At 33.6% G+C, this 25,053-nt stretch overlaps 1 protein-coding gene across 3 annotated transcripts in view; it reads right to left on the bottom strand.

The window, feature by feature from the left end:
- Window positions 1-4,001: 4,001 nt before the first annotated feature.
- Window positions 4,002-25,053, bottom strand: part of RPS6KA6 (ribosomal protein S6 kinase A6) — a 200,487-nt gene continuing 179,435 nt past the window's right edge. For 2 of the 3 annotated variants that reach the window (XM_032387854.1, XM_032387856.1), the window contains 3 exons: window positions 12,085-12,147; window positions 10,776-10,916; window positions 4,002-9,520 (listed from right to left, as the gene is read on the bottom strand). In XM_032387854.1, coding sequence (XP_032243745.1) covers window positions 9,395-9,520; window positions 10,776-10,916; window positions 12,085-12,147 — 330 coding nt within the window. In that variant the 3' untranslated portion in view covers window positions 4,002-9,394. The remainder of the gene's footprint in view (window positions 9,521-10,775; window positions 10,917-12,084; window positions 12,148-25,053) is intronic. The other variant, XM_032387855.1, reaches the window with a different exon arrangement.

Here is a 25,053-nt window from a genome sequence, read left to right as displayed (position 1 = left end):
CATCAGACTCCTTGCTCAGCAGGGAGTCTGCTTCTCCCTCTGACCCTCTTCCCTCTCGTGCTATCTCTCATTTTCTCTCTCTTAAATAAATAAATAAAATCTTAAAAAAAAAGTATACAAGTACTGAAAGAAAACACGTGTTACACTATATCTTGGGTGTTGGGAAAGCCTTCCTAACTATGATTAAAAGCATTGCTATAATGAAAGACAAATATGATAATTCCGATTTAAAACATTTTTAGCATTTTTTCATGGAAAAAATATGATGAGCAACGTAAAAAACAAGTGACAAGCAGGAAGAAAATATTTGCAATATATATCAGATAATAGATAAAGGGCTAAAAGCCTTAATTTGTATAAAGGACTTTTAAAAGTTGAAAAATAGAGAAACCAAAACGTTATAGATACAAACATATGTAAATATATTAAACTTCACTCAAAATAAGAGAAATGTAAACTAAAAGTATACTGAGATGTTATTTCTTACTCCTCACCTTGACAAAAATACCAATGCCTATTAATACACTCTATTGGTGAGGCTATGGAAAAACAAGTCCTCTCATGCATTGCTGGGTAGAATGCAAAAGAGCATAACTCCTTGTCAATTTTTGCCATTCTAACTGGTGTAAGGTAGTATCTCAGTGTGGTTTTGATTTGAATTTCCCTGATGGCTAATGAGATTGACAAGACAAGAAACAACAAATGTTGGAGAGGTTGTGGAGAAAAGGGAACCCTCTTACACTGTTGGTGGGAATGCAAGTTGGTACAGCCACTTTGGAAAACAGTGTGGAGGTGCCTCAAAAAGTTAAAAATAGAGCTACCCTATGACCTAGCAATTGCACTCCTGGGTATTTACCCCAAAGACACAGATGTAGTGAAAAGAAGGGCCATATGCACCCCAAAGTTCATAGCAGCCATGTCCACAATAGCTAAACTGTGGAAGGAGCCAAGATGCCCTTCAACAGATGAATGGATAAAGAAGATGTGGTCCATATATACAATGGAATATGACTCAGCCATCAGAAAGGATGAATACCCAACATTTGCATCAACATGGATGGGACTGGAGGAGATTATGCTAAGTGAAATAAGTCAGAGAAAGTCAATTATCATATGGTTTCCCTTATTTGTGGAACATAAGGAATAGCATGGAAGACATTAGGAGAAGGAAGGGAAAAATTAAGGGGGGGAATCAGAGGGGGAGATGAACCATGACACTATGGACTCTGGGAAACAAACTGAGGGTTTTAGAGGGGAGGGGTGTAGGGGGATATTTGAGCCTGGTGATGGGTATTAAGGAGGGCATGTATTGCATGGAGCACTGGGTGTTATATGCAAACAATGAATCATGGAACCCTACAACAAAAACTAATGATGTACTGTATGGTGACTAACATAACACAATAAAAAAATTATATAAAAAATAGCATAACTCCTATGGAGTGGATTTTGGCAATAGCTAATAAAACTACATATGTACTTACCCTTCAATTAAGCAATTTCATTTTATAAATATACCTTGACCATACCACTTCAAAAATATGAAGATGTATATGCATAAGGTTATTTATGGCAGCATTGCTTATTATTGTAAAATATTGGAAACTATGTAAATGCCAAAGAATAAGAGTTTGGTTGAATAAACTATAGCACAGATACACATGCAGCTCTAAAAAGGAATATGGAAGATAGTTATGAACTGATACGGATTTCCAAAATACATTAAGTGAAAAAGCAAAGTGCAAGAGAACACATAGAGTATGCTGTCTTTTGTGAAAGAAGAATATATATATATATATATATATATATATATATATGAAACATAGAAAGAATGAACTAGAAAACAATGAATTTGGTTACCTATAAGGGGTGTAGGAGATTAGGATAGGGAGGATACTGATAGAGGTGACAGTTCTTGGAGTATAACTTTTTGTATAGTTTTGACTTTTGGAAACATGTTGAAGTTCTACATATTCAAACAATAAATTTTTTAATTGGTAAAATATGTTTAAAAGGTACAAACTTTCAGCTCTAAGATAAATAAGTCACAGGGATGAAATGTGCAGTATGGTGACTATAGTTAACAATATTGTATTGCATATTCAAAAGTTAAGAGAGTAGATCTTTAAAGTTCTCATCACAATAAATAAACATTTGTATCTATATGTGATGATAGATGGTGAATAAACTTATTCTGATAATCATTTTGCTACATATATGTGTGTATATATATATATATATATATATATATATATATTTGCTATAATATGCCATATATATGTATATATATTTGCTATATATATATGCCATATATATGTTTGTCTTTTACTTTGCCCATGATATTTTTCCATGAAAAAATGTTTAAGATGTTTAAAAAAATCTCTTGCAGAATTCTCATGCTTCTTGTCACATATTTATGTAGCCTATTGAGTTTCTCTTCTTGTCTTTCCTGTCATGAAGCTCAGAACTAAATTCAATGTTTAATTAAATTAACCATTAGCCCTGGCTGGTGGCATGTTTTTCATTTGCATGGGTTTGCATTTCAACTTTAATAGCCTTATTGCATACATGTGTGTTACTATGAATGAACTTGAATCTCTTTTAGAAGAAAATAAAATTAAATTAGTAATAGTGTCTGGCACAGAAACACAATATATAACTGTTAAGTAAAAAAAAAAATGCATCTATTAACAAAGAAAATGTGTTTTTTCAGAATCTGAATAATTGGAGGTCAAATACAGTGGCTTACTTTAAAATAATGAAAAAAGAGAAAACTCTAAAATACCTATGTTCAGAAAATATAGCAAATGAGAGAAATGTGAGTCTTGAAGCAGCAAGAGAGAAAGGCATGGCCTGGGTTCTAACCTGTACTTAGGCAGGGAAGTGGGGCACAGGGATAAGGGAAGGAAAGATATAGAAAGAGAGGCCTCTATAGGCTTAAGTAGAGCAGGTTCTAATCCTAGAAGAAGCTAAAGTAAAAGGACATAAATTCTACCTTCAAAAATAGGTCCCCAATATTTTCAGTCTATCTCTCCAAGTAAATAGGACACTGGGGAATCATGGGAGAAACAAATTGTGGTCTGCTTCTTCTACTACTTACCGTACCCTCCAGGGCAACTTAAGATGATCAAATCAGCTTTAGCCTGGTAGGCCTGAATTATTTCAGGGCCCCACAGACCAAAAAAACACATTCCTTCCTTATCTTGGTAGCTAATGCTTAAAAGGAAAATGCAAAAAGAAGTAATACTTCAGTGAGAATAAGCTGCTTAAAGTATAATGATGTATACATGGTTATCAGATATTTTACTAAGGGGTTGGAAGGATGGAAGGCATGAAAGAGGCAAAAGCAGAAGAGAGATGCAAAAGAGGTGGCCAGTGGGAAAGCAGTTATTGCAGACTTCCCAAAGTTGCCCTAGGGTCTAACCTGTTTACCTTTAAGAAATTTAGAAAAATAGAAGATGTACAGAGATTTTGATTGCCAGCTCCAAATGCATTTCTGAACCTCATACGAAATTGTTTCTATATGTGTATGCATAGCTGCTACAACCTAACACTACAAATGTATGACTTTTGTTGGGGGGGGCAGAATTTATGTTATTCTACTTGATACCAAGCTTAAAATATTTTTTCCAATACCCAGAGACTAAGGTTTTAATTTGTTGTACTGTAGAAAATGTTGTTACCTCAACTAACTTGCAGACAAATGTATTCTCCTGGTAAGTCCTAAAAGTATTGTAAGTTTTCATCTTCATTTTCTTAAATTACCTTGCCTTATAGGAACATGAGAAGAATAATACTAAAGTGGGTAATATTACAGTTCAGGAAATATCAAGGCAAATGCATAAACAAATATCTTGAAGCACTTTTTTTTTCCAACTGGCTCCTAAACAATATTTAACAGCTTTTAATAAAATCTGCAAATAGCTGTATGTGTTTATAAAAGCAGACAGTTTTACATCTATAAATGATCAAGCAAGATCAACTGTAAAATGTTAGAAAGTTGCAGCCTTTTTATTTAGTACCCAGAGAATGCCAGCAATTTAACATGATATCGTGGTAAATGTTGCTCACAGAGTTTTAACAAGAACAAAAATAATTTCTATGTCATCTTTGGCATGTTGTAAATTCAAAATGATAGCCATTTCTTTAGCAGCACTGTGAGGGAAAGAAACAATGTAAAATGCACTACTGGATTTGATCTTATATGAAAAAAGTACAATGAAAACCATAATGTCAAAAGAAATAGTGCTTTAAAGAAAACATTTATAAAATAAATGATGGTATAAATTCCATAATGTAGTCAGAGAAAGAAATACAGTTATCTGAACAATTGGGACCTTTTTTTTTTTTTTAATTGCAACTTTTGAGTTTTAAAGTACACACAATTTCTATTTAACACCACTTCTGCCTTGAGAGGTGTAATAAAATGCAAGTAAATATATTTTCTATATCAGAAAATAAGTTTAGGAATCCCAAAGTATATAGGAAGTGTTGGCAAGGCATTTTTAATTGTAACTATAGCCCCAAACTTTGTTCTCTCTGCATAAACCTTATGTAACTCACAACTACCAACAGTACTGTTTTTTTTTTTTTAATCAAATACAGAAAAACCATATTCTCTCCTTTTTTTTGTACTGTGGATTTTAATGCAAAATAAATTCTCATTTCCAAACCATGCTGGCATTTGGATATTTAACTAAGGTTTCTTCTATAACTTTTAAAATGGATGGGTTTTTTTGCTAGAATGCCTTTGTGATATTAAAAAAAATTTTATTATATTAAAAAACAAACTTACATTTTTTGCTATTAGTGGTATCTATTTTCTGAGTGAATTTGAAAAGAGAACTCAAATGTGACCTGAGTAATATTAGTTTGATAGGAAAGAAAAAAGCAAATAAATCCAATTGGTCACATTATGACAATTTATTAATAAACTAATGCACTTAGTATGTTCTCTAGAACTGTTCTACATAAAATTAGATGTTTAATAAATACCCTTTGAAGAGTAAATTAGTTCACATAATTAGACAAATAGTACGAAAGCTAAACAGTCATCCAAGGAAGCTCTATTGTCCAAGGTTTAGAAATGTGAATATAGAACAAATCCTAACTTGCCAATCACATATATATTTATTTCTAAGCATTTAGCTAAGATTTCTTGCTGGTCAATAAAAAAGGTACATAATTTGTGGAATACATATAAACAAACTTGAATTTATATATTCTAAAAATACTTTCCCTTTGTATTTTTCTTCATATTTCAAAGAAACTTATCCTTACAATTTAGGACAATTTAGGACTACCTTCAAGAGTTAGCAACCAAACTGAATTTTAGGTGATCAAGCATTATCATTTTATTCAAATGATATGACGGACTTCACTATATTGTAAGGACAAAACCAGGAACAGTGCATCCATGAGTATAATTTATTTGTGAGTAATCACTATCAATGCCACTGCACTCTTGCATAGGAAGGCAGATAGCACACTACTGAATTGTTCTGTTAATTTCAGCAATCGTTTATATTGAGATACACATCAAAAATACCTAAATAAGCTTTGAAATGTAAGAAAATGTTCTAAAGGATTTTAATTGCAGTTGACTTAATATGGCTTGCATTCTTGTTGAGAAGATCAAGGATCTCTGTGTCCTGAAATGTAGACAAAGGATCTGCAGACTTGGACTCCACTGATAGTTTGTACTCAACATTTCTATGCTCTTATTTATCAATACAATAGGAATAGAGGCTGGGGGAGCTGGAGACTCCTTATGTTATAGGCTATGAACTATGAGAAGAATACAGATAGATATGCACTTAACAACTGTCTCTCCCTCCACACCATTCTATCATATAAGTTCATTGTGATTAAAAAGCTTGGAAGTTTCTTGGAAGAGAAAAAGTATACTGAGAAGTAGAAAGGATGAAGCAGGGCACAAAAGAAACAGTTTATGAGATAATCTGATCCTGGGGCATACTGTGTAAATTTCTTGCCCAGAAATATCTTCCCTGATAATAACTGATAAACAATTTATTCTCATCTGGTTAGATTGCCTAAAAATCCAGCAACTAGAAATTCATTAGATTAATGGACATCTTCCTTGAAAAATGCCAATTATTTATTAGCCACTGACAAAAAAAGAGAATTAATTTAAATGAGATCACTCTCCTTTCACACTTTTAGCTGAATATAGCTGCTCTGTGAGAATGGAAGTTCTGATTTGGGGAAGGGAAAGGGTGTGAGGTGCTTTTGGGGCAGAGAATCCTTCTGGAGTAAGCTTTAATCATGATGGAGTCCTCTGTGAGGTACGCAAGTAGGATAGCATGTGGGGACTGGAAAGCCAGGGAAAGAGAATATACAGAATGCACAGACATACTTTGCCTAGTTTAAATCCTAAGCTTTCTAGTTGATCTTAAGGCCAAGTTAAGCAGTTCTTTTCCTTATTCATATATGAAGGGCCTCATGCTGTCAGGAAAATACTATTCAATCAGTATGAGTAACTTTCTATGGACAGTACTACCTTAACATGATGTTTCAGTGAGGAGACATTGTAAACACCAAGCATCTGTTCTTAAGTTTGTGGGTTGGTTATACATAAGAAATCCCTTTGGGTTAACCAGAGGTTCTATCAAAATGTTTTACTATATGTAATTATCAATGACAATAAATTAAAAAAATAAAGTTTAGGCATTTCTGGGTCTAACAAAATAGGCTCAAGTTTGATTTTCATGAAATAACTGAAACCATTTTCCCCCACAAAATCACCACCACTAAATCTTAATTATCTTACCAATGGTTTCCTGAGTTTATTCATGATAATATGTGCTTTAGGATAATAAATTGTTAGCCTATCTGGGCAAACCTGGTGTTTTCCCTTTGAGGAAAAAAATATAATATCCTCTTCCTTCCAGAACAATAAAAACTCAAATTGTGCTATCATTAAATACTAGCAAGAACCATCAACTAGAAAGAAAAACAATGCAAATTAATTGTTCATGAATCCATTAAAAACAACAATATCCTAAAATTTTATAGAAAGGATTTGTTTCAGTGGTTAAGCATTTTAGAAGCCCCACCAAAAAAGCTCCCATTCACATCTGCCTTTTTTGCTCTAGCCAAAATGGACATTTTGGCTAGCTCTAGACATCCCTACCTGGATTCCTTCTACAAAATGAGGGTATATAGTTTGAAGACTTCCCTTACAGTAGGGTTGTCCCAATTACTGTTTTTAACCTACTTTGTTTGAACTTTCCAGCAGAAATGTTTTACACAATTATTGGGAAAATCCACTAGCATATCTGCATCCTTTATAATTTGTCAGTCCTCATTGAGCAATGAAGAATCATGTTGTTCATTGCTTAATTCTGTGTTCCTTTCATGAAAGGACTGTATGATAGTACCCTTCTGAGTAACCTCACTGAAAAATTAATTAAGATCAGCTACTTTTAAAAACTATTGATTATGGAAAGATTGAAAGTTATTTTGTGATAATTTTTCACTTTCCAATTTCACTTACCCTAATGCTATTACTAGAAAAGCATACATGGAAATATTATCTCTGTTCTGAAAAGTTCAACACCAAAATCATACCTCTTAGTTTGTTATATTAATTCCGATAAGAAGAAGGCATGACAGCACAAACAAGATGACAAGAGGAAAGTAAGTCAAAATATATGGACACAAATTGTTACATGCAAGTACTTCTAGTAATAAAGCAAAATGAGGAAAGAAAAGGCCAAATTGGGAAATAAAAATCCACAAGATATGATACCAGTCTATTTCTAAGTAATGTTTTCCATGTGGCATTAGATGTTTTTTTAATGTCTTTCAATTATTGCAAAAAGACATCTCAAATTAAGGGTATATACTTCTATACATCGCACCCAATAAACAGATTTTTGTACATGGAATATATATCACTTACATTACAAAGAGAATATGTATAGTTTCCTTTATTGAATACCGAAGTTACAAGTCTTCTAGCCTAAACTGTATACTTCAGTGCTCAGTAATCAACTTTCTCTCTGAATTAAACAAAATAAGATACACAGCAAACAGTACATTTAGCACTCACAAGTAGTTCATTTATATTCACTAAACAAAACTGTAATATCCTCCAGTTTACATTCATGAGTTTCTTTCTGTCAGTAGTAGTAGTAATAATAGTAATAGTAATAGTAGTAGCAGTAATGGTATTTTCTTCAACAACATGAAAAGATTCTTTAAAATTCCATCATTTAGAGAAAACAATATATATTACCCAGTGGTTCTGAATCATAAGTTTAATAAGACCAAATGTGTCAGACTTTTTTTATAAATACGATTAAAAATGTGTTCAGATTTTGTGTAAACCATTAATATTGCTTCCTTTTCAAAATGTCAGGTTATCTCTTTGTAGCATTATCTAAAGGTTTACTGAAATGCATTATACTGTATCATGTGTGCTAAGTCCACTACAATAAAATTTAAACTATATTACCATAGGATTCAAGGTAAATTAATATGTTACACTGTAATCCAATTTTGGAAGCCCAAAAAACAACAGTGTAGTTCATTATAAAAGGGACAGATAATGATTAAATCCAATTGATTAACTTGAAACTCAGCTTACATATCATGAAGGTAGTAGCAACACATGTACTTTATTTTCAAAGGCTTAACTATAACCTATTTAGTAGATTACAACACCAGTATAAAGCCTTTGGCTAAAAAATTTCTCAATTGTACTACAATTCCATTAGATGTAGAATTTACAGAGGACTTATTGAAACCTTTAATTCTTTTTTTTTTTTATTTCTAGATGAGGACATTTATGGGTAGTATACAGGTCTGTCTGCACACATAATTTGTGATTTAATTCTTCTGTAAAAACTTTGGCACCAGCTATATCAGGAGTTCACATATTAGCACAAATGAATGTAGTCCTTTGGTTGTACACAATAACAAGCTTCTATGATACATTTTTTTGTTTTTCTTTTTAAAAAAGCCTATTCTTCAGGATCTGATGTTAAAAAATAATTTACATTGCTTGGCAGTATACTATTATATTTGTATCCTGATTATTGGTAATGATTCCCCAAATCATTTTATGAGACCAGAAAAACTATTAAAGTAACTTTTTTGAAAGGAATTTTACAAGTGAGTGTGCAGAAAAATTGTTAGGACCTTGTAGACACCAATTATATACGTGAACACTTGGACACTACTGCAAAACAACATTGTATGAGTACTGTGGACCTGTGTTTTTTAAATCTCATCTCCCTAAAAAAAGGAGGTTTAAATAGAATATTCAAGTAATGTAGCAGAAGATGATGCCTTTGATATAAGATTAGGCAAAAAGCCACACATTTAATTTTTTCTTCATCCAGTATGGCTGAGGTGAACACTAGAAATCTTACAGGCCAGTTGATGTTCGTTTCTTCATGCTGCGTCGCTGAGCTAAGTTTGAAGCAGCAACAGGCTCAAGGACTGGTTGAAAGGTCTTGTGAGTCAGGGCAGAATATGTGGTGACCACTGCTCCCTAAAATAATGAGAAATAAGACAAATTGAATAACAATCTTTGGAGGTAAAAAAATTCCATATTATATCATGAGAGATTTAACTAGAATACAACCTTATTTCTGAGGCAAGTAATTGCATACACTTGATCTATGCACTGATGTTCCCTTCATGAATTAATACCTGCTTATTTGTATATTTTTTTATTTCAATGACTATGCTTCTTCACATTTTAAAACATTAAAATGTATTCTTTTTATCAGCCTTTCATCACTCATGTAATTTGTTTTAAACATTTTAAGAATTTTATTTTTAATAGAAGTTGTATACATTTAAGACATGGAATATATTGTGATGTACATATATACAGTACAGTGATTACTACAGTCAAGCTAACATATCTTCTCTCACATAGTTATCATTTTTTGTGATGAAAGCATGTGGAATCTACTCTTATCAAATTTCCAATATTTAATACAGTATTATCAACTATAGTCATCATGCTGCACATTAGATACCTAGACTTATTCATCCTACATAACTACAACTTTGTACTTTGACCAATATATCCCCATTTTCCCCTCTTCCCTGCCCCTGGTAACCACCTTTCTATTCTCTGCTTTTAAATATTTGAGTTTTTAAAAATTCCACATATAAAAGAAATTATGTATTTTTTTCTTTATGTGTCTGGCTTATTTCATTTAGCATGTCTTCCAGGTTCATCCATGGTGTTGAAATGGCAGGATCTCCTTTTTTAAAGCTGAATAATATTCCATTGTATATATGTATACCACTATTCATTTATCCTCAAAGAGATCTCTGTGCTCCTGTGTTCAGCACAGCATTATTCATAATAGCCAAGACATTGAAACAACCTAAGTAGGCATCAATAGATAAATGCATAAAATGCTAAAATCTTAAATCTAGGTTCAGTGTCTATAAATATGGGAATTTGCACCAACGGTTATTAATTTAGGAACTAATATCAACATTTTCTTTCCATATGAAACTTGTATTTAGTACACTTCTAGTCCCAGTGTCTCAAGAGCAAGTCAAACACAATCAAAGAATTCTTATTTATCATCAGAACGGCAACAGGTAGAGAAGATTAACAAGAATCCATGGTTGTTATTTAAAAAACAAAAACAAAAACAAAAAAATCTATAAATACACCTTTAAAAAATAAAGGTATTTAAGGTAATTATATGTGTTGTCAGTGAATGGCATGCAGGCTTTATTAAGCATTTAGGAGATGCATAAAAGTATGTTTGTTTTACCTTAATGACATGTGATGTATCATTTCTATTTGGCTGATCATTCAGCAACTGGTCTCTGTGGGTTATCCATGAGTGTTTTAATACTTGTTCTGTAGTGTATCGCTGATGTGGGTCCATATGTAGCATATGGGAGAGCAAATCCTAAAGTAAAATGAAAAAAATATATGTATACACTTATATGAAACTATTTAGCAGCAAAAGTTTTAATAAAATATATTATTTCACATTTTCTCAAAATATAAAAGCATCAGTAGCTTTGTGATCTGTTTTGTTTGACATATACGCAGGGAAAACCAAACCTATACTCTGCAGAGTTAACTGTCAGAATCTTCAAACAGATTTTTTGATATATGGTAAACCCTTATTTGTCATTTCTAAATCAGAGGATACCAAATCTGTGGAACTGGACTGTTAGTGAGGGAGGAAGAAAATGTAAAGTAGCAGGGGTTATCTTGGAATGTGCTAAATAGTCAAGGAGAAAAGAGGTATTGATCTTTGCTGGTAAGCTGGGCCCTAAAGTATAAGGGTATGTGTAGAATCATACAACATAGAAGGGAAGGTCCCATGTTGTTAATACACTCAATAGGTGATGGTTTAAGTATAAAATACTAAAGAAAGTAAGACATAAATCCAAGATTGGCAGCTGACTGCTAGCATTCTAGTGGTCAGAGTATCATAAGTTTCTCACAGACTAACTGTGAATATGCTTACTTTATCTCTATTACAATAACAAGTTGTAAATATAATATAACCTGATTATAAAACACAATTTTAAATATAAACTATCTCTACCAAGCATCTTTTAGAAGAAGGAAAAGTAAACGCTCCTTAACAAGCATCATCTAAAAAAAGTCATCATTTGTGAACATTTCATCAATAGCATAAGTAGTGAAACTAAAGATTCTAAGTAGTAACATCAGAATTTGAAAAATAATGAAAGTATGTAGGAGAATAAAACAATAAAAAATTTATTGGAGAAAGGACAAATATGCAAAAATGAATGGGGAAGTAATTTAGAAAATAACATTGAACTACTTCAATAAAACAGACCTAAATGATATTCATAAAAAATGATAAAAGTTCAATAGTCCAAGGACTTCTGCCTCTAGCCAAAATAGAATACCAGAGGCTGGATTCACCCACCTGTTTGAAACAACACTTCCCACCACACATACATACACACACACACACCAACCATAAAATACAGGAAACAACAGTTTTTCAGAGATAAGATATTAGGCAATAAAGGCAAGTGATCGCTAAGAGATGGGAAACAAATCAAGCAAGCCCTATGATTGCCCAAACTTACCACCTTGAGTGTTTTCAGGCTGTTGTGTAGGTAAGGGAAACCCAGGCAGTGCCTGGCAGGTTCCTTGAGTGGATGAGACAGAACTGAGAGTCAGGGAAGACCAAGGCAGACAGAGTTAGCAGGACTGACTACTAGAGTGGTGAGAGGAGCAGAGAAAATACTACAGAGACCTGTAGAGGGTCTTCCTCAATTATTCAGCAGATTATTGATAAAACAATATCTGTGGGAAAAACTATTTGAAAGGGTTAGAGGGAAATCAGAACTCATAGGGGTAGACAATATTGCTTGTTCTCACAAGTCAGACTGGAAAATCTCATAATTCATGGAGTATTTGGTAGAGTACTTGGAAGTAACTTGCCTGAGTAGTGTGTAGCCCTAAACACTGCTCTGGTCTTGCCTAAGAAATATTAAAAGGGAGACCCCAAATTATTAAATTGTTTCACATAACTTAATTGTGCCCCAGAATAAAGCTCAAGAATATGTGTAAGAATACAAAAGTGTCCAGCATACACTAAGGAAAAATTTACTATATCTGGCTTCTTATCAAAAATTGTCAAGCATACAAAAGAGAAGAAAAATAACATATGAGAAGAAACCAATCAATCAAAATTGGCCCATAATTGATACATATGTTAGAATTAGCAGATAAGGACATTAAAACAGTTATTATAACTCCATTCTATATATTAAAAATAGAGACACAGAAGATATAAGAAGTCACAAATCAAATTTCTAGAGATAAAAACTAAAATGTGAGACAAAAAATTTAAAATGAATGAAAATTTGATATGGTAGGTAAAAAGATTGGTAAAGACACAGCAATAGATTCTATCAAAAAGGAACACAGTATAAAAAAAAGAACAGAGCATCAGTGACCTGTGAGACAACTTCAAGCAGCATAATACACAAATGCAATTGGTGTCCCAAAAAGAAAGAAAGGAAGAAAAAATATGTGAGAGAATAATGTTTCCAAAATTTCCAAATTTTACAGAAACCATAAACCTACAGATCTAAAAAGCTCAATGAAGTCCGAGTGCAAGAAAAATAAAGAAAATTATATCAAGGACATCGAACCAAATTTCTCAAAATCCAAGGCGGAGAAAACTTTAAAAGCAAATAGAGATTAAAAAAAAAAAAAAAAAAAAGACATGTTACATATAGTGAAAAAAATATCAGAATGATAGAAGATTTCTTGTGAGAAAAAAAAAAATCAAATAACAAGACAATAGAACTCCTGAACAACCAACGGGTCAAAGAAAAAAACAAATGGTAAGTTAAAATAAACCAAAACAGAAATAAAACATGCCAAAACTTATGGGATGGAGCAAAAACAGGTTTAAGAAGGAAAGTTTATAGCAATGAATGCCTACATTAAGAAAAAAAGAAAGATCTCAAAAAAGAAATAGGGAAACAAGAAAACTCTCAAATAACTCAACCTTATACTTCAAGGAACTAGAAAAAAAGAAAAAGCTCTAGAACAGGAGGAGGGACATAATAAAGATCAAAGCAGAAATAAATGAAATAAAGAGCAAAAAAACAATACAAAGAGAGAACTCAGAGCTGGCTTTTTGAAAAGATAAATAAAATTGACAAACCTTTAGGTAGACTAAGAAAAAAAAGAAGACTCAAATTAAATGCAAAATGAAAGAGGAGACATTACAAATGATGCCACAGAAATAAAAAGGACCATGAGACTACTATGAAAATTTATATCAACAAACTGGATGACCTAAAAGAAATACATAAATTCCTAGATATACATATCCTACCAAAAGTGAATCATGAAGAAAAAGAAAATCTGAATAGACCAATACTATGTAAGGAGACTAAAGCAGTAATCAAGAATCTCCCAACACAGAAAATCCCAAACAGATGGTTTCACTGGTGAGTATACCAAACATTAAAGAAAATAAATGCCTACCCTTCTAAAACTCTTCTAAAAATTGAAGAGGAGGAAACATTCCCAAACTCATTTTATGAGGCCAGCATTACCCAATATTAAACCCATATAAAGATACTACAAGAAAATACAGGCTGCTATCATTGATGACTATACATGCAAAAATTCTCAACAAAATAGTAGCTAACCAAATTCAACAGCACATTAAAAAGAACACACAACATGATCAAGTGGGATTTATCCCTGGTTTGTAAGGGTAGTTCAATATTCTCAAATCAATCAACATGATACACTACATTAATAAAGAAAGGTTAAGAACCACATGATCACTTCAATAGATGCAGAAAAAGCATTTGACAAAGTGCAACATCCATTCATGATAAAAGCCCTCAACAAAGTAGGGTTAGATGGACCATACCAAACCCAATAAAGGTCATATATGAAAAATGCACAGCTAATATCATCCTCAATGGGGAAAAACTGAAAGTTGTTACACTACAGTCAGGACAAGACAGGGATGTCCACTCTCACCACTGTTATTTAACATGTTACTGAAGTCCTAGCCACAGGAATCAGAAAAAGAAAAAAAAAAAAAAAAAGAAAGAAATACAAAGCATCCAAATCTGCAGAGAAGTCAAACTTTCATTAATTGCTGATGACATGATACTATATATAGAAAACCTAAAAGACTCCACCAAAAAATTGCTAGAACTGATACATGAACTCAGTAAAGTCACAGGATACAAATTCAATATGCAGAAATCTGTTGCATTTCTATACACAAGTAATGAAGCAACAGAAGTAGAAATCAAGGAATCAATCCCATTTACAATTGCACCAAAAGCCATAAGATACCTAGGAATAAATCTAACCAAAGAAGTGAAAGACCTGTACTCTGAAAACTATGAAACACTGATGAAAGAAATTGAAGATGACACAAAGAAATGGAAAACATTCCTTGCTTGTGGATTGGAAGAACAAATATTGTTAAAATGTCCATACTACCTAAAGCAATCTACACGTCCAATACAATCCCTATCAAAATACCACCAGCATTTTTCACAGAGCTAGAACACACAATCGATCCTAAAATTTGTGTGGAACCACAAAAGACACTGAATAGCCAACACAACATTGAAAAAATCAAGCAAAGCTGGAGGCATAACAATTGTAGACTTGAAGCTCTATAACAAAGCTGCAGTGATCAAGACAGTATGGTACTAGCACAAAAACAGACACATAGATCAATGGAACAGAGTAGAAAACCTAGAAATGAACCCACAACTATATGGAAAAAAAGACGTTCTCTTCAACAAATGGTGTTGGGAAAATGGACAGCAACATGCAAAAGAAGGAAACTGGAACACTTTCTTATACCATACACAAAAATAAATTCAAAATGGATGAAAGACCTAAATGTGAGGCAGGAAACCATCAAAATCTTAGAGGGGAGCACAGGCAGTAACCTCTTTGACATCAGCCATTGCAACTTCTTACTAGATATGTCTCCTGAGGCAAGGGAAACAAAAACAAAAATAAATTATTGGGACTTCATCAAAATAAAAAGCTTCTGCACAGTGAAGTAAATGATCAACAAAACTAAAAGGCATCCCATGGGGTGGAAGAAGATATTTGCAAATGACATGTCTGGTAAAGGGTAGTATCCAAAATATAAAAAGCACTTATAAAACTCAACAGCCAAGAAACAATCCAATTAAAACAATGGGAAAAAGATACCAATAGACATTTTTTTTCCAAAGAAGACATCCAGATGACAACACACATGAAAAGATGCTCAACATCACTGACTATCAGGGAAATACAAATAAAAACTACAATGAGATATCACCTCATACCAGTCAGAATGGCTAAAATCACAACACAAGAAACAACAGATATTAGTGAGGATGTGGAGAAAGGGTAATTCTCTTACACTATTGAGAATGTAATATAATATTAAGTCTGGAATTGTGATGCCTAGAGTCTTGCTTTTTTTTTCTTTATCAAGGTTGCTTTGGCTATTCAGGGTCTTTTGTGGTTCCACACAAATTTTAGGATTGTTTGTTCTAGCTCTGTGAAAAATGCTGTTGGTATTTTGATAGGGAATATGTTCAATGTGTAGATTGCTTTGAGTAGTATGGACATTTTAATAATATTTGTTCTTTTAATCCACAAGCAAGGAATGTTTTCCATTTCTTTGTGTCATCTTCAATTTCTTTCATCAGTGTTTCATAGTTTTCAGAGTACAGGTCTTTCACTTCTTTGGTTAGGTTTATTCCCAGGTATCTTACAGCTTTTGGTGCAGTTGTAAATGGAATCAATTCCTTGATTTCTACTTCTGTTGCTTCATTACTCATATATAGAAATGCAGCAGCTTTCTGTCTATTGATTTTTGTACCCTGTGACTATACTGAATTTGTCAGTTCTAGCAATTTTTTGGTGGAGTCTTTTGGGTTTTCTATATAGAGTACCATGTCATCTGCAGGTAGTGAAAATCTGATTTTTTCCTAGCTAATTTGGATGCCTTTTCTTTCTTTGTGTTGTCTGCTTGCTGTGGCTAGGAGTTCCAGCAGTATATTAAATAAAAGTGGTGAGAGTGGCATCCCTGTCTTGTTCATAACCACAGAGGAAAAGCACTCAGTCTTTCCCCATTGAGGATGATATTATCTGTGGGGCTTTTTTTACATATGGCCTTTATGATGTTGAGGTATGTTCCCGCTAACCCTTCTTTGTTGAGGGTTTTAATCATGAATGGATGTTCTACTTTGTCAAATGTTTTTTCTGCATCTGCTGAAAGGATCATATGGCTCTTATCCTTTCTTTTATTAATGTGGTATCTCATGTTGATTGATTTGTGAATATTGAACCATCCTTGCAACCCAGGAAAAAAATCCCATTTGATCATGAGGAGTACTATTGGATTTGATTTGTTAGTATTTTGTTTAGAATTTTTGCATACATTTTCATCAGGAATATTGGCCTATGGTTCTCTTTTTTGGTGGAGTGGTTATTTGGTTTTGGTATGAGGGTAATTCTGGCCTTGTAGAATGCATTTGTAAGTTTTCAGTCCATTTCTAATTTTTTGAATAGTTTGAGAAGAAAAGGTATTATCTCTTCTTTAAATTTTTAGTAGAATTCACGTGTGAATTCCCCTTGTCCTGAACTTTTGTTGGGAGATTTTTGATTACTGACTGAATTTCTTTGCTGGTTATCAGTCTCTTTAAGGTTTCTATTTCTTCCTGTTTCAATTTTGGTAGTTTATATGTTTCCAGGAATTTATCCATTTCTTCCAGGTTATCCAATTTTTTGGCATACAATTTTTCATACTATTCTCTTAAATTGTTTGTATTTCTGTGGTGTTGGTTGTTATTACTCCTCCCTTATTTGTGATTTTATTCATTTGGGTCCTTTCTCTTCTTTTTGATAAGTCTGGCTAGGGTTGTTTTTCAATTTCATTAATTTTTTCAAACAACCAGCTCCTGGTTTCATTAATCTGTTCTACTTTTTTTTTTTTTTTTTTTTTTATTTCTTTTGTGTTTTTTTTTTTTTTTATTTTTTTTTTTTTCCCATCTTCTTCTGGTTTAATTTATTTTTTTTTTTTTTTTTTTTTTTTTTTTTTTTAGTTCCTATGTGATTTATTTCTGCTCTAATTTTTATTATTTCCCATCTTCTTCTGGCTTAAGATGTTTTTGTTGTTCTTTTTCTAACTCCTTTAGGTGTAAGGTTAGGATGTTTATTTTGGATTTTTCTTACTTTTTGATATAGGCCTGTATTGCTCTATACTTCCTGCTTATGACCACTGTTGTTACATCCCACAGGCTTTCAACTGTTGTGTTTTCATTTTCATTTGTTTCTATTTATTTATTTTTTATTTCTTCCTTGATTTCCTGGTTCACCCATTCATTGATTAGTAGCATGTTATTTAACCTCCATGTGTTTGTGGTCTTTCCATATTTTTTTCTTGTGGTTGACTCCAAGTTTCTTATCACTGTAGTCTGAAAATATGCATGGTATGATCTAAATCTTTTTGTATTTTTTTGAGGCCTGACTTGTGACCCAATATGTAATATATTCTGGAAAATGTCCCATGCAGAGTTGAAGAGAATGTGTACTCTGCTGCTTTAAGATGAAATGTTTTCAATATACCTATTAAGTCCATTAGGTCCAGTGTGTCATTCAAAGCCATTGTTTCAATGTTGATTTTCTGCTTAGATGATATATCCATTACTTTAAGTGGAGTGTTAAAGTCCCCTACTGTTATTGTATTATTATCAATATGTTCCTTTATTTTTGTTACCAAGTGTTTTATATATTTGAATGTTCCCAAGTTGGGGGCAAAAATATTTACAATTGTTAGATCTTCTTATTAGACAGTCACTTTTATATTGATATAGTGCCTTTCTTCATCTCTTGTTAGGGTCTTTGGTTTAAATTCTGGTTGGTCTGATATAAGTATTGCTACTCCAGCTTTCTTTTGATGTCCATTTGCAATGATAAATGTTTCTCTGTCCCCCCACTTTCAATCTGCAGGTGTCTTTCAATCTAAAATGAGTCTTGTAGGCAACATGTCGATTGGTCTTTTTTTTTTTTTTTTTTTTTAATCCATTCTTATACCCCATGTCTTTTGGTTGGAGCATTTAATCCACTTACACTCAGAGTAATTATTGATAGATATGTATGTAGTGCCATTCTATCACTTGTTTTGTCATTGTTTCTGGAGATTTTCTCTGTTCCTGTCTAGTCTTTTTCACTTTTGGTCTTTCCCTTCCACTCAGAGTCCCCTTTAATATCTCTTGCAGGGCTGGCTTAGTAGTCATGAACTCCTTTCATTTTTGTTTGTCTGAGAAACTTTATCTCTCCTTCTATTCTGAATGATAGTCTTGCTGAATAGAGTATTCTTGCCTTCAGATTTCTACCATTTAGCCTGTTGAATATATCTTGCTTGCCAACTTTATGTTGAGAGAGCTGCACCTAACCTGCAGTGTCTTCCTTTGTAAGTTAGGGACTTCTGTCTTCTGCCTGTAGGATTTTTTCTTTGTTGCTATATTTTGCAAATTTAACCATGATATGTCTTGGTGTTGGCCTGCTTTTGTTGATTTTAATAGGATTTCTCTGTGTCTCCTAGATTTAGATATCTATTTCTTTCCCCAGATTAGGGAAGTTTTTGACTATTATTAATGAAATAAATTTTCTGTCCCCTTTTCTCTCTCTTCTTCTTCTGGGACTCCTATGAGTGTTATTATGTTTGATGGAGTCACTGTGTTCCCTAAGTCTATTCTCATGTTCCACAATTCTTTGTTCTCTCTTTTGTTCAGCTTCATTATTTTCTATTACTTTATCTTCTGTATCACTTTTTGTTCCTCTGCCTCTTCCTTCCTTGTGTTCATTGCATCCGGTCTGTTTCAAATATCTATTGCATTTTCCATTTCTATTTTTTTATCTCTTTTATCTCTGTGGTAAGTGTCTCCCTGAAGTCTTACATTCTTTTCTCAAACCCAGCAAGTATCCCTATGATTGTTGCTTTAAATTCTCCATTAGGCATATTGCTTATATCTGTTTCACTTAGATATCTGGCTGTGACCTTATCTTGTTTCATTTTAGATGAATTCCTCTGTCTCGGCATTTTGTCTAAGTCTCTGTCTTCTCTGTGTTAGAAGAGCCTGTTTTGTGTCCTGCTCCTGAGAGTAGCTTTATACAGAAGAGGTCATATAGTGTCCAGGGTATGGTGCTTCAGGGAATGTCTCTTTTATGCATTGCAGGCACTCGGCTGCTGTGTTCTGGGTGCTTTATCCTTCAGGCCAGTCATCTGAAGAGTCTCTCCTTGTGTGCAGTGGGCAGTGTTTGGTCCTTGGGCAGAGTTGAACTTTACTTAATACAAACATATATAGAAGAAATTTTACTCTAATATCTTCTTTTACTGCATCCCACAGGTTTTGGAATATTGTTTCTTTTTCTTTTGTTTGCAGAAATATTATATTTGATGTTTTATTTCTTAATTGGTCCACTGCTTGTACAATAGTGTGTTGTTTAATATTTACATATTAAATATTTAATAATTACATTGTAGATTTTCTAGCTTGGTTTTACTGTTGATTTTTAGTCTTGTACCATTGTGGTTGGAATATACTTGGTATGATTTCAGTCATCTTAAATTTGTAATATTTGTTATGTCTCCTTTTATGTGATTTAACCAGGGTATTTTTCTGTACTTGAAGAAAATGAATATTCTACTTTTCTTAGATGGAATGTTTTATATGTATCTTTTAGAACCATGTATTGTTAACTATGTGTCAAGTAAAAAATGTTCTTGTTGAAAAAAAATAACTGAGGGTACTCGTTTAAAACAAAGTATATCAGAGTGGAAATGGGTTGGGGGATGGGTGAAATAGGTGAAGGGGATTAAAAGTACACTTATCATGATGAGCACTGAGTAATGAGGTATAGCACTGTTGAGAGTTTTCCCCCAAGGTCAGGAACATGGCAGGGATGTCCACTATAACCACTGCTATTCAACATAGTGTTAGAAGTCCTAGCCACAGCAATCAGACAACAAAAAGAAATTAAAGGCATCCAAATCAGCAAAGAAGAAGTCAACTCTCACTCTTAGCAGATGATATGATATTTTTTGTGGAGAACCCAAAAGACTTCACCCCAAAACTGCTAGAACTCATACAGGAATTCAGTCAAGTGACAGGATATAAAATCAATGCACAGAAATCAGTGGCATTCCTATACACCAACAACAAGACAGAAGAAAGAGAAATTAAGGAGTCGATCCCATTTACAATTGCACCCCAAACCATAAGATACCTAGGAATAAATCTAACCAAAGAGGTACAGAATCTGTACTCAGAAAACTATAAAATACTCATGAAAGAAATTGAGGAAGACACAAAGAAATGGAAAAACTTTCCATGCTCATGGATTGGAATAATAAATATTGTGAAGATGTCAATGCTACCTAGAGCAATCTACACATTTAATGCAATCCCTATCAAAATACCATCCACTTTTTTCACAGAAATGGAACAAACAATCCTAAAATTTGTATGGAACCAGAAAAGACCCCGAATAGCCAGAGGAATGTTGAAAAAGAAAAGGAAAGCTGGTGGCATCACAATTTCGGACTTCAAGCTCTATTACAAAGCTGTCATCATCAAGACAGTATGGTACTGGCACAGAAACAGACACATAGATCAATGGAACAGAATAGAGAGCCCAGAAATGGACCCTCAACTCTATGGCCAACTAATCTTCGACAAAGCAGGAAAGAATGTCCAGTGGAAAAAACACAGTCTCTTCAACAAATGGTGCTGGGAAAATTGGAAAGCCACATGCAGAAGAATGAAACTGGACAATTTCCTTACACCACACACAAAAATAGATTCAAAATGGATGAAAGACCTAAATGTGAGACAGGAGTCCATCAAAATCCTTGAGGAGAACACAGGCAGTAACCTCTTCGACCTCAGCTGCAGCAACTTCTTCCTAGAAACATCACCAAAGGCAAAGGAAGCAAGGGCAAAAATGAACTACTGGGACTTCATCAAGATAAAAAGCTTTTGCACAGCAAAAGAAACAGTCAACAAAACCAAAAGACAATCGACAGAATGGGAGAAGATATTTGCAAATGGCATATCAGATAAAGGGCTAGTATCCAAAATCTATAAAAACTTATCAAACTCAATACCCAAAGAACAAATAATCCAATCAAGAAATGGGCAGAAGACATGAACAGACATTTTTTTTTTTTTTTTTTTTTTCCAGAGAAGACATCCAAATGGCCAACAGACACATGAAAAAGTGCTCAACATCGCTCAGCATCAGGGATATCCAAATCAAAACCTCAATGAGATACCACCTCACACCAGTCAGAATGGCTAAAATTAACAAGTCAGGAAATGACAGATGTTGGGCAAGGATGCAGAGAAAGGGGAACCCTCCTACACTGTTGGTGGGAATGCAAGCTGGTGCAGCCACTCTGGAAAACAGTATGGAGCTTCCTCAAAAAGTTGAAAATAGAGCTACCATACGACCCAGCAATTGCACTACTGGTTATTTACCCCAAAGATTCAAATGTAGTGATCCGAAGGGGTACGTGCACCCCGCTGTTTATAGCAGCAATGTCCACAATAGCCAAACTATGGAAAGAGCCAAGATGTCCATCGACAGATGAATGGATAAAGAAGATGTGGTATATATATATATATATATATATATATATATATATACACAATGGAATATTATGCAGCCATCCAAAGGAATGAAATCTTGCCATTTGCAATGACGTGGATGGAACTGGAGGGTATTATGCTGAGCGAAATAAGTCAATCAGAGAAAGATGTATCATATGATCTCACTGATATGAGGAATTCTTAATCTCAGGAAACAAACTGAGGGTTGCTGGAGTGGTGGGGGGTGGGAGGCATGGGGTAGCTGGGTGATAGACATTGGGGAGGGTATGTGCTATGGTGAGCGCTGTGAATTGTGTAAGACTGTTGAATCACAGACCTGTACCTCTGAAACAAATAATACATTATATGTTAAAAAAAAAGAAGATAGTAGGAAGGGAAAATTGAAGGGGGGGAAGGCAGAGGGGGAGACAAACCATGAGAGACTATGGACTCTGAGAAACAAACTGAGGGTTCTAGAGGGGAGGGGGGTGGGGGGATGGGTTAGCATGGTGATGGGTATTAAAGAGGGCACGTTCTGCATGGAGCACTGGGTTTTATGCACAAATAATGAATCATGGAACACTACATCAAAAACTAATGATGTAATGTATGGTGATTAACATAACATAATAAAAAAATAAAGACTCATGCTTGGCAAAAAAAATAAAACAAAATAAAATAAAAGCTATCGTACTAGAAGTTCTAAAAGGATTTCATTATAATATTTTAAGTATTAAAATGTTCTGTAATATAGATTATGTAAATGTTAAGTTTCAGTATACTTGATTTTCATATTATATAAAAGAACTGGGTGAACAAGAACACCTTTGCTGTTATGATTAAAGGTTTATAGACCTCTCTCTTTCATTCTACTCACGTAAGGCAAACTAATAAAGCCTTTTTTCTCCGGAAAGTCTTCTCTATCTTATAGTAGAATGAAAAGAATACTGGACTGAAAATCAACTCCAGCTCTGCCATTCATTGGTGTATGACCATGGACAAGATAAATTATACACACCTTGGTTTATCTAACTACACAATGATGGACCAGGTCCCTTCCAGCTCCAGAAATCTATGACTTCGAAATACGTAAACAAAGACTCTTCTATTAAAAGAATGTTCAAGCCAAAATGAAAAATAAATATTTATGTAAAACCTGGCCACTTATTGCAAATTTAGTCATTCACAATAGGACAGTATCTATCTTTATATACAGACAGAAAAATCTTAGTGTGCAAATTAACAATGGAAGGTATATCTGAAGAAAAGATTAGTTTATGAAAAAGTATTCAATTAAGTATTATGCTAAGTGTGTTAGAAAATGTAAAAATGAGTATGACATTTAAACACTGAGGAGGAAGAATAAAAATGCACACAAATACATGACAAAGGAGAATGTGTTAAGTGCTCTAATAAAGTACATACAACATAGTAATGGGAACACAGTAGAGGACATGTAGAAGTTGCTTTTTTTACAGGAGACGAGGGAAGAGGTCATAAATAATTGTCCCATAAGAACTTCTACTGGTCAACTCTTTGTTGGTTAAAGGTCTATGTACTTGAAAAAAGTAACACTTTGTTTACTTAAAATATTATAAAATTTAGATAGAACAGTCTAATTAATCAGGTATTATTGTGTTTACATGGAGTGACACTATGAGATTTTCATTACTCTTGCCTCTTCTACTTTTGCTTAGTTTACAAGATACTTTTTGTCTTCCCTGTTTTACAAAAGGTAAGCAGTAAAATGCCAATGTTCTTGAAGCCTGCAGTTTGGAGGTGAGGAGTTAGCTGAAACTGTTGTAGCAATAAAACACATAAAACTATCACCTCTCACACCTACCACACTTTAACTGAATGAACAAAGTTTATGAACTCTGCATGGACAGGAGGCAAACAGAATCATCTTCTATATGCTTCTGGTGTTGGCATTCACCAATAGCAAGAAGAACATTTAAAAATTGTAATGAACTGCAATTAAGTAAAGCAACTGTCAAGAGATGATTGTAAGCCAAACCATGAGAGACTCTTGACTCCAGGAAAACAAAACAAAACAAAACAAAACTGAGTGTTGTGGAAAGGTAGGTGGGTGGAGAGTTGGGGTCACTGGGTGATGGACATTAAGGAGGGCACATGATGTGATGAGCACTGGGTGTTATATGCAACTAATGGATCATTGAACAGTACGCCAAAAACTAGTGATGCACTATATGTTGGCTAATTAAATTTAAATAAAAAAAAAAAGAAAAGAGATGATAGCAAATGCCACAATTCTCACAACTAAGGGGTGCTAGTTTAAGGAGTTATGGGCAACTGAAGAATAGTTTACCTTTATCACTAATTTAAAACAATCAAAAAAATCAAACTGTTAAAATGTACAGGAGATAGGTTTTTTTTTTTAGAAGGTTCATGTAAGTTCCTTTGCTCAGTATTTGCCACCATTTTCAGAAAACTTTCAAAGATAGAACTAAAGTCACTTGATCCATAAAAAGGGAATACATGAAAGACCTTGTGAAATATTTCAACAATATCCCCCAATATCTTTTCCTATGTTAATTATTCCAGAATATCACACTAAAAGAGGAGGTGAGAATAAAACTAAACTGTAATATGTATTATTATTTCTTTATTTTTTAGCAGGGGGAGCAGCAGAGGGAGAAGCAGGCTCAATCCCAGGACCCTGGAAGCATGACCTGAGCCAAAGGCAGATGCTTAACCAACTGAGCCACCCAGGTGTCCTGTATTATTATTTCTTAAGCACTAGACAGACTCAAACATAAAACACATGGAACATGGAAAACTGAAATCTAAGCATAATTGTCATATGAATCTCTATTTCAGCATTACATTCACTGTTGCTAGTTTTTTTTTTTTTTTAAAGAAATGCAAGAGGAT

Source organism: Phoca vitulina, unplaced genomic scaffold (genome assembly GCF_004348235.1).
Source record: "Phoca vitulina isolate PV1807 unplaced genomic scaffold, GSC_HSeal_1.0 scaffold51, whole genome shotgun sequence".
Taxonomy (NCBI): Eukaryota; Metazoa; Chordata; class Mammalia; order Carnivora; family Phocidae; genus Phoca; species Phoca vitulina.
The sequence above is the reverse complement of the archived record's forward strand: the minus strand, read 5'-3'. Positions and strand labels throughout refer to the sequence as shown.